We start from the raw sequence: 11,375 nt of genomic DNA, 5'->3' as shown, positions 1-11,375 counted from the left end.
GAGATCACTAAGTTAAATTTGTGCATTTGTTTCTGTATTTTTTGTTTCATAGAATAGTTTGGGTTGGAGGGGACCTTTAAAGGTCGTCTGGTCCAACCCCCCTGCAATGAGCAGGGACATCTTCAACTATACCAGGCTGGGCGGAGTCCATCCAACCTGACCTTGAATGTTTCTAGGGATTGGGAACCACCTCACTGGGCAACCTGTGCCAGTGTTTCACCACCCTCATTGTAAAAAATTTCTTCCTTCTATCTGGTCTAAATCTATCCTCTTTTAGTGTTTTCTCCACTGGAAAGCTGTTTACATGTTTTGCAAATCGATTTGGTCACCTTAATATATCTTGTAAATATATTTGCAGTAATTTATGTAGCAGACTAAAGTTCCCCTACCTGAAGGTGTTCCAGGTGGCTCAGCATGAGGGCATCTGCCATAACACCACAAGCTGATTGCTGTGTTGCTTTACTTTCTCTGCAGTGGATTTGCACTGAACATAAAGTTTATTTCAGGATTTCCAGTTTAAAGTTCATGCTACAATTGCCCTTAGTACCTGATACATTGGTGGTGCTGCTGCTGTGGTGCTGCATTCCAGAAGACTCATCCTCATTCCAGAGTTTTCATCCTCTATTTCAAGGAAGCTTATGTTAATTCAGAGGAATTGAAGGGATTTTTTTTTTTCCTCTTTATCTGGAATGTGAATCTTTTTTTACTGACCTTCAGCTTATTATAATAGTCATAAGGTCTTAATGCAGTCTGAGCCACTTTGGAGATTAGTCTCCTTGACTTGGGTTTCACTTAAGTGATTTATTCACCTGTGTAACCTTTGTGGTTGGACTCGATGATCTCAAAGGTCCCTTCCAACCAAGAAGATTCCGTGATTCTGTAAGTTTAACGTTTTTTTTTTCAACTAGAAAATGTGGCAAAGCTCACCTTTTATTTAAATATGGTTAGTGTTCAGTTACTCTGATAATGGATGTCATAATAAAAAAAAAAACAACTATAAAGTGTGAAAATAAGCACATTCAAATATTTTCAGTATTAATTGTACTCACTGTTACCTCTGAAATCTGTAAAATATGAGGAAATATTTTGTAGTAGACTCGCACACATTGAAATAGTACCACTATCTTCAAATTCAGATAAAACTTCAAATGGAGAGATGTTTCTGTAGGTTTCAATTTCTTTGGGTTTTGTGAAGCAAGCTGCTTTGAGGTTGGTGGAGTTAGAGAGTCTTTTTTTAATTAAAGGAAGAAAAAAAAAAAGCAAACCCAAATAAAACAAAAAAGCCCCAACATTTCTCCCCAAAACCTCCACTGTACATTGTTTGCCCACCAGGTGGTTTAATCATTTGTAATGACTTTTGTGAAAGAAGAGTCGGTAATTAAAAGCATTTGAGTTGTTTCTTTAAATATGTTTCCTGCACATGTACTTGCATACTAATGTGAATTTAGTCTTGAAATGACCTGTCTTTGGGTGTTAAGACAGTTAGCTAGTAATTTAGTGGCTTCCTTTTGTCCTTTATTGAAAACTTTTGATGGCATTCTTTCCAAGGTTAACTTCGTAAAAGATAGATTGGTATTATTTAAATAAAATGCCTCTGGCTATTTGCCTGGAAAATGCATCAAGAAGAAATGATAAATAATTTTTATAGTGTAATTAGAATACAATTCTGCTCATTTGCATGTATTTATTTTCTTATCAATTTAGTATTAAATTGGGGGGGGGCTCTCCCTTCATATTTTTAGGTTTGTTCCATGTGTTTGGTATATCCTTTTAAAAAAACCAACTGATTTCTTGGTTGTTTTATTTTTTCTTTTTACATCAGATAGTGAACCAGTAATCTGTAGTTAATGATACGTTTGAAGACTACAAGGAAGAGTAGTCATTGTGGTTATTTTGATCTGCATTAGAATGCCCATAGAACGTAGTTTCAGTATTCATTTGCTATTTATAAATACTTTATATTCACCTTTACTTTTCTGTTCTTATGAGAAAGCTTCATCCCAGCCAAAGCCAGTGCAGAGAGGAACATCTGACTTGTGAATGTGAATGGGAGTTATTTTTAGAACAAGGAACAATGAAGACAAAACTGGGTTGGTTAGAGGGAGAAAGTTTGTCAGATTAGAAGAATTTCGGTCTTTTTTTGTTAGGAGAAAGTCTTTTTAAATCGCCAGTATGCTCTGTGTGTGCACATGTGAAAGATTTGGTGGCTAATCCAGTTAGGAAAAAAAGTCCTGTGATGCATTGCTAACTGGCCAGGTCTTCTGCATCTGTTGTTTTGTCTGCTGACAGCATGGCAGCAAAGGATTGCTGGTGCACAGTTAGTGGTTGCTGCTGTTGCGGAGAGGAAGCTAGCAGTGCACTTTTTGACAGTAGGTTGCCAGAGAATAGAGGGACCAGAGAGCATGATGGAAGAACTCAAGAGGCCCTTTCTTTCCACAAATACCCTGCTGAGCTCAAACTTTAGAGCAGTCCTTCAGTTGAATGGCTGCTCGGTGCTTCTGACATGTCCCCTTAAAGATAATATATTGTACTTTTCTTGGACAGGAACTCACTCCCTCTGTTCAAGGCTTTGAATGTGTTCTTTTTTATTGGGTGGTGGGTTTTTTTGGGGTAGTAAAGGAGGAAGACTTTTATGCTCAACACTTTTTTTTTTTTTTTCTTCTAAGCATGAATCTTCAAACACAAATTTGAGAATTGAGTCACAAAGGGAATCCTAATGTGTAACTCTTTGAAAATAGCTTTTTTTGGTAATTATTAAAAATGAAAAAACTATGCCTCTAATATTATTTTATACCCTGGGGGTTTAAAGGCCGTGGCAGATTGTCAAAGATAATATGGGGCTAAATAGTAAGCAGCATGACAAATGAATATAGTATATTACTGGAGACAAGTGTTCTGAGAAGAGAGAAGGAAAGATTAAAATGAAAGACCCAACTTCTAAGGAGACCACTACAAATATTGTGTCAGATAAAGAAATATTAGCTTCTTCCACAGGAAGATACTCTGTTATGAAATAAGACCTTCTTTTATCTAAAAGAAATTCTTATTTTTTTTTCCTTGCTTCCCTTTGCCTAACAGTATTTCAGTAAGCAGAAGTGTGCTTTTACTTCAACTACAAATGTTGGGTACTTCTGTTTGATAGAAGTGAACGTGTAAGTGTCAGGCTCCTTGTGCCAGATGAAACTGCAAAGGCTTTGAATTTAACCGGTTGCTGTTGAGTGTTATCCTCTGAACACTGGTTATTTTTCCTCAGAGCTGCTGCAGGTATAGTGAAGACCGCCCAGCATGCATAAGGACCAGCATAAACTGCGTAAGAAGCCTGTCACACCCACAATAGACATATTTGTTAAGGTTCTTATCAGAGAGAGAGACTAAAATGGAAGCAAAATTGTCTTTCCTGTCCTTCTGTTATGACTCATGGGAGCTGCTTTTGTGCTCAAAGCTTTGATAATCAGTCTGCTTATTTGTCACTGTGGTCTTAGAAGCATCCTGCTAAGCACCCACTCTTTTTGAGTTGGCCACAGCTGTTAGAGGAGTTCATAAATCCTGCGTTTTAACTCTGAGAAGTGAATTTAGTTCATATATCCAGGATGAGCTGAGTTTATTTTTGAATCTGTACTTGCCTACAAAAGGAAGAACACTCACAGAACAAGATAAAACAAACCAAATTGTTATTGGTGCCCTGGTCTTCAAGCTCAGTCTTCCTTTAGGAATTTAACCAAATACGTAACTTCAATAGCTGGTAGCTGATTCAACCCTTTTCCTAGTTGTGTGCTTGCTATGGGATGGGAACTTTGTTCACGTTCTTCTCCCCCTGTGCCCCTGGCCCTGCTGCCATGGAGGCATGCTGCCTTTTAGGCCAGTTATGCGACGGTAACTTCCCTTGATGTGTAACTCATTCAGATGGGTTTCCAAGTTTCATTTTATCAACAGCTATTTGGGTGGTGGCAGGGGAGGAGGAACAACAACTCCAAACCCCAACAACAGTAAAGTCAAGTTCCAGGACAATTAGCAATCTCAATAAAACCTTGCTGGAGCTGAATTTTAAAACTTGTGAGTTTGTGCAAGTAACCTTGGTGTTTTGCTTTTACATGATTTGTTCAAATTTGAGAGTTTTCTAAATTTTGTATTTATTTTCACCAGCTGTTCTTTTCACTCCTAATTATTTACTTTTTTTTTTATGAGCAAAGGAGGATAGATTGAAGCTTAGAGTATGAAAAATGGCTTGCTTAATTGCAAGTTCTTGTTTTTATTTATTCTTAAGCTTTTTCTTTTTCCAATTTCCACTTTGTGTGTTTCTTCATACTAGGAAATCTTGATGGCTCTTCCTTCAGAACCTTGTCCTGTTAGAAGTTCTACTGTCCTTCCATAACATGGAAAACCAGCAAGTGGTAGCTTTTTTCCAACGGCGGGAGTGAGACTTGCAAAACTTCACTAGCAATATGATTGTTTGGTTTTTTTTTTCTCAATTCTTAAAGTCAGAATATTACTACTAGCTTCTTTCTCACAGCTGTTAAAATACTGCGTTTGTTCTTCCTAATCTGTAATTCCTCATAATACTCCTGGTGCATTCTTCTGGATCAATAAATCCCAGAAAAAATTCTCCCATCTGTTTTCTTAACCCTGCCACTTGTATATTCTGCGATAGCACTGAATCAGGTGCTTGTAACTAACAAGAGTTTTCCAGGAGTAGAACTACATGTATAACGGGAAGGAGATAGATGCTGTAATAATGATACATCATGACTAATACAGGTGGTTAATGCTTCCTTTCATGTGTGTACCTTGTACGACAGAAGATGTGCCAGATTTTGGATTAATGCATAACCATCAAACACAGATACTTATATGGTATAAGTTCTTTACATCTGTTTACTGACCTGCTGTTTTGTTAGTGAACAGATGAAAAAGTACCCAGTCTCTAGAAATTCTTATTTGTATCTTCTCCATAAGTAAAAATAATAAATAAAAAGATTAAGTTTACTTCTTGCCTTAGGAGAGCAAGCAGGGTGTTTTACCTACTGGCAAGAAGCTTGTTTAAAAGCTAATGGATGACTTTGAAGTCAATTAGAAGTGTGTAACTGACTTCAGCAGGGTGCAAATTGCACTCTTTCTGTCTTGATATATGAAATGAAATGGATATTTGGCATACAATATACTGGTATGCAAATCTAACTGTATATTTTTAGAACAGTTTTGTTTCTCCAAATTTTGTGAAAACAAATGTCTACCTCAAGTTTTTTTTGTAATTCTCACTAAACATCTCTACCAAAATGTAACTATGTAAAAAGTGTTTTCCCCTTACCCCTGCCCAGCTATTGATGATTGTGAAATAACTAATAGGATTTTTATTTAGCACTGAGGCCTTGGAATGAGTGGTTAAGCTGGATACTTCTGTGTGGTGCTCCTGAATTCTTAATGGTCATGAAGGGAAAAGGAATTGGGAAAGAGCTACAGGTTTCCCCCACTGTTTTAATTTAAAGGCAAATGACCAGGTACCGTAATGCTGTGTTAGTCTGTATGTTCGTTCCCAGAATGTTTATACTGTTCTAGTTCTTACATATAAGCCTTACATGCTATTGCGAAACAACTACATTTGTATTAAAATCTCACAGTTATAATTCTGTATTAAGTAAAACTAATTTGTTCTTGTTCATTTCATGATGCTTCCTTTTGCTGAATTGGCTCTGCGTTTTGTAGAACGCCATGGTAACATTGAGACCATCTTGGAGATCTCTTAGTTTAATTCATAAGTTGTTGATGTGCTGTGAATCTGGCTGCCTCAGAAAGGCATGTTAGGAGAATGTGCTGTTTCCCTACTGAGAACCTTTGAGAGGTAAAGAATGGCCTTATTTCCTCTTCCGCAAGGGTTATCATTCTAGCCAGCAGGCAACTTACTAAAAAAGACCTACATGGTGCTCAGTGCAAAGAACAAAATTGTGGTTGCTATTAATAAGGTTTTCCTTCTTATTTCCAGTGTTCAGCTTGAAAGAATCCAGCTTGTCTTCACTAAGTTACAGAAAAATGTAATTCTTGCTATAGATAACTTTCTGGAAATTACTTTTTTGGTTAAAACTTCTAGATAATTTTTTTTTCCTAATTTTTATTATTACGGTTACTTACTCTGGCATTGGCAAGACTCTGTGTCATTCATCAAGTTTGAGTTGATGTTACCAGATTACCCGCAAGAACCGGTGATTTTAAAAACAGCCTTTACAAGGCCAGTGTCCTTCAAAAAGCAGAAAAATCCCAGAAAGTTCAGTGGATGCTGTTTGCTGCAGTGGGTGAGCAAGTATTTTTAGCAGTTTCTTTGCAATCATTCAGGAGCTTTTGAAGGCAAAGATCTCAAACAAGTACATGCTCTTTGTTTAAAGCTCAGATAGGTCTAGCTAGTCAGGAGTTCACTGATGTTGCAGAAGAGGACTAGTTTGAATTACTGCCCTGCTCAAGGAGATATCGCAAAAGAGCTGGGGCAAAAAGTGTTTGGGGTATGAATCCATACTACTGCTGCATGCCACTTGTCTTTTAGCTCTCCTTTTCATTTCAAGATTAGGTTCTCATAAAGTGCTCTCAGCAGAGCTGTGCACAAAGATGACTCAGGAGCTAGCACGGAAGAGATGGGTCACTCGAGTGCAGTTTTCTTTTGGGAGTCCCTTGTGTGTGCATCTGTATTACCTTTGCTGTCAGTCAAGATGCACTTCGGGGAGAATTCGAGAAGCTGATTATGTCTTTCTTTGGGCTGGTCAAAGTGCATCCCTGATGGTGAGTGAACATCGATAAGTAAGTTGACAGGCTTTTACCTTTAGGGAATTACATGTGAATGGTGCTCTAGGTGCCATGTGTCCAGGAGCACCAGTGTAACAAGCGGATCAGCTTTCTAAGGCTCTTACTTTTAATGAAATGAAATGAAAAGGGAAACTGCGTGATCTGTGGGGAAAGATGTAGTAGATTGTATTTCAGAAAGGAAGATCAGTTGCTTGCAAACCTGACTTTTACTTCTCAGTTAAAAAGCAGGATTGTGTACTGAATACACTTGCAGAAGTCTTAAAAATAGGAAAATTAAAATAGTAGATTACAAGCGGCAGGCCTGTATAGCTTTAAGAATATGAGAAATTTAGAAATTAAGAATGAGGGGAAGAGGAAATTGGATCTAAATTTCTTGTTGTGTTTCTGATACATTGTCTCATAAGCTTCTTCACTGTTTTGTCATAGATCCAAAAAGTATTGTGTACACTGTAAGGCAGAAAGACGATATATGGTAATAACATTAGCAGATAAGTAAACTAGAGACACTTGTCAATGACTAATGTTGGGAACTGGAGTAGCAGATTTGGTGATATTGAACAGTGCTAGTAGAAAACAGAATATATGTTTTCTGACTGTTCCTCTCTTTCCTGCAAGTATTTTTGCTTTTCTGAAGGTCTCTGTAGCCGTATTGCTGTCACTCAGCTGCAGTGTGGGCACAGCCAGCTGCGCCTGGGTGCCTGGCACCGGCCTGTTTCAGTAGAAAGCCGAAGCCGCTCAGTGCGGGCTCTGTTCTCATGCTGGTGGGTGCAGCTGCTTTTGCAGGAGCCCATTTATTAGTTCATCACTGTAACAAAAAAGCCTGGACAAACAGCACAAAGGCTTTTGTGAGAGGGAGGTGCCAAATGAGATAGGAGGAGAGTATATGGAAGGAAAAGGAAAGGGTATTTTAAACAATTCACAAGTGAAGAAAAAAATTAATTAAAACAGTAAGTTAAACCTCTGAAATAATCCACTAAGGAGTGGGTGACTTATTAAAAACCCCCAAAACCAACAACCCAAAACCAAACAAAAAATACTGACCATCCCTTTAATTCGGAAGTCACTGCTTTATTTTCAAAGCTTGTTTCCAAAATTCTGTGGTTGATTAACTCTGAAATTGCTTCTAAAATAACAATTCCCCCCCCAAATTGTCTCCCTGTGTCCTTTTGAAGCTAGTGTCATTGTGATTTCCCACCAGCCTTGAGTTGTCCTTTTTGTTAATGTGTGACTTGGTCAACACAGGGCTTTTGGCCAGCACCCCTAGCTTACAGTAAATTAGCAACACGACTTCCTGTTTGTGTGAGCTGAACCCAGTATTATTAGGTCACACTCACCCCTTGCATGTAAGTTAATGAAATTAATTCACTTCTATCATACTGTCTTGTTCTTGGAGCGCTGAACTGTGGAAGTGACATATTTCTGATTCATGGTGAAGCTATTTTAGCTTTTTTCCCATTTTTGAATGTGGGATGTATCCCTTTTATATTAGGGGGAAAAATGCAATCTGAATTAGCAAAACCAAGCTTTGGTGTGTTTAGTTTGTCAGACTTCTAAGATTATAGGAGAGATGTGGTGAGCTTAAAACAGATACAAAAAACTTTGTTCTTTTCCCTGTGTATAGTTGCTTGATTTGACAAATTGCTTCAGTGTTTGGGAAACATGGAAATGAAAAAAAACTTCTAAAATTTTTTTTTTTTCTGTTTATTACATTGCCATTAAATAAGCTGATCATGAAAATAATTTTCTAAATCTGATTGCTAGTCATTCTAGCACATCACTTCCTTTATTTTTTTAAACAATCAGAAAATAGTAGTAGAAGAACATTTTCTATTGTTTAGTGTTCTTTCTACCTTATCCTCTTTGTCATTAGAGTGGACAAATAATAAATTGACTAAACAGAACTTTTTATACCTAGCTGTCAACACGCACCAAACTGAGAACATAAGTAATTACAGGTGTATTTTTGCTCAATGAGGTAGTTCCTATCAACATTTCTGTTTGCTTCTGTCCTGACAAAAATAATTTTAAGTTAGTTATTATTGTAAAAGACATTTTTAGTATGGGATTGTAAGGACAGCTGTTCTGTCAGATATATGTTCTCAACAGCTAAGCTCTCTTGATCATAAAATGTAGAAGTAAATTAATTGTCTGTTATAATTGTGAGACAATACTGCTTTCTCTTACTGAAATAAAACAAAGTACTTAATTACATTATTTTTCTTCTTTCCCCAGAAAGCTACTGACTGCCTAGAAATAAAAAAGGGTTCAAGAAGTCTGGTTGATCAAGGTGGAATTTTTTTCTCCAAGAGCCTTTTCACAATTGCCTTTTGCAAAATCTTCAGAAGCTCCCTATTGTGCCATGTTTTGTGGCTTTCACCGTAAAAGGAATTTGTCTTGATGAAGATTCCTAACATTGGTAATGTGATGAATAAATTTGAGATCCTTGGGGTTGTAGGTGAAGGTAAGTAATACCTTAATAAAAAATCAATTAGAGTTTTATATAGATTTGACTTAGGCCTCTTGATGGTAATAAGTTTTCATTTGCAAAATAATACTTGTATGCAGATCTTAAGAATTATCATTTTATTCTCTTCAGCTCATTCTGGTTCTGTTCTCAGATGGAAGGAGGAGTTTGGAAGATAAAAGAAAAGGAAGAGAAATGCATCCGTTTTGAGGGTTTGGGGGTCTTTCGGTTTTTATTGTGTTTTGGTTTGTTTTGTTTTTTTAAGTTTGCTATATTGATTTCTCTTCAGTGATACTGGGAAAATGCAAGTTGCCAAAAATCTATGCAAGTATATTTAAACAAAAATATTTCAGCACTTTAAAATCCATTTACTTCCAAGCAATTTTTATAAAGTTGTTTCAGTGCACAGAAATTTGGTACAGTACCTGCATGTGCAAGTTCTGGATAATAATACTGGGAACAATATTATTTCTATAGCCAGGAGGTAACTGAGGACTGTTTATTTTGCTGCTCTTTTTTCTGCTTTGAGATGGTTTATCTCTTATCTTCTTTGTTTTAGGAGCCTATGGCGTTGTACTTAAATGCAGACACAAGGTAAGTAAATTGCTTTAAGTCAGAGGTAAATGGTTGGTATTTGGGTGAAACAGTGACTTTTGATAAGAACTGAGATGCTTTTCCTTGCAGTCAGTTATTCAGTTTTTTAATTACAATGCTGTCAGAGGAAATGGCTACATCTAGTACGAAACTTCATTTTTTTGTTGTTTAATATTTGTCTGAAATATATGAAGTATTATTGTTTCATTAATCTCAACTAAGAGGTTTAAAAAAAAAAAAGAGTTGTTTTGGAATGCAGTTTATGCTCAAGTAGTCTCAATTAGAATGTCAAATTAATTGGCAAATGCTGCTATTTAAGCACTTACCTGTCTGGCAGTGGGATCCATGTGGAATTTCTACAGCTGTTGGATAATCAAACTCCAGTAAGAAAGCACTGACTCGTATGCCTGTTGATTTTAATTTGGCAGAGGCAGAAATAAAAAAGGAAAGAAAAAAAATCTGTTTCAGACAAAAATGAAGTCTGGCAACCTGTCTACACTATTTTAACTTCTTTCTTACTTGGATGTATCTGAACTTGCTACTCATCAACAGGGAACTCTGACATGAACTACTCTGCTGTCTTTGGAGCTGCAGTTAGTCATATAACAAAATAACTTCTCTGAAGCAAAACATTTCAGAATCACAGAATGATTCATGGTTAGTGATCCAGAACATATAAATGTTTTTGTATGTAGTTCATACCTTTTTCTAGAAAAAGTTAACACCGTGCAGAGGGCCTGTGTTCCTGTGGTGGCTTTTAGCATGTACACAGAGGGACTTTTGCAGAGGACATAAAGTTATATGTGGAGTGGCTTACATTGTTATATTGATTTAAAGTTTAAAAAGGAAAAAAAAAAAAATAGAGCTTGGAAAGATCCTGTTTCAAGCTGTAGCCTTGTCGGGCTTGGCTTTGGTAAATTGGATTTTTGGGTAGTTACAGAATAATAATTCAGGGTGAATAGTTTGAGAGCACCTTGGGAGTGACAATACAGTTTATACTAGGCAGCTCTCTTCTTTCCGGAAGGTGACCTCACCAAGACTCAAAAAGTTTCTAGAATTTCCTGCATTGCTGAATGAAATTTAGGCTTTATATATCTTTAGTCATATCCTCATCCAAAATTGTTCAGTACTCTAAGAGTATAGTGTAATAGCAGGATAATGTTATCTGAGTTCCTATAAGAATACCTTTCGTATACCAGATGATGAGAAAGGAAAGACTTTCATTTTGCAGAGGGAAGGGCTTCTTCCTACAGCCTGTGTAAGGACACTATGAGGATCTAAATTTTTAGGTAATTGCACATTTTTTAATGCAACTTCAAGCTTAATCCAAACAACTGTATTGAAGTGGTATTTATTAAAACTTCTAGCAAGTGGCTTTACTAAATAAGACCTAGGGTTTCCAGTATTTGGAAACCTGAAGAAAAGATGGTGTATGTTGCTATTTTAAGCTTACTGATTTATGATTCTCCCTTAAAAAAAGCTGCACCCAACCTCTAAGAGCAGATGACTTTAGGGACTATCTGTTTTGCTA

At 36.7% G+C, this 11,375-nt stretch overlaps 1 protein-coding gene across 1 annotated transcript in view; it reads left to right on the top strand.

The window, feature by feature from the left end:
* Positions 1 to 9,183: 9,183 nt before the first annotated feature.
* CDKL5 (cyclin dependent kinase like 5) overlaps positions 9,184 to 11,375 on the top strand; it is a 76,002-nt gene continuing 73,810 nt past the window's right edge. The window contains 2 exon segments of the mRNA XM_074151517.1: positions 9,184 to 9,247; positions 9,810 to 9,844. Coding sequence (XP_074007618.1) covers positions 9,184 to 9,247; positions 9,810 to 9,844 — 99 coding nt within the window.

Source organism: Numenius arquata, chromosome 1, assembly GCF_964106895.1.
Source record: "Numenius arquata chromosome 1, bNumArq3.hap1.1, whole genome shotgun sequence".
In the NCBI taxonomy this organism is placed as follows: Eukaryota; Metazoa; Chordata; class Aves; order Charadriiformes; family Scolopacidae; genus Numenius; species Numenius arquata.
This window is presented reverse-complemented; position numbering and strand designations above follow the sequence as displayed.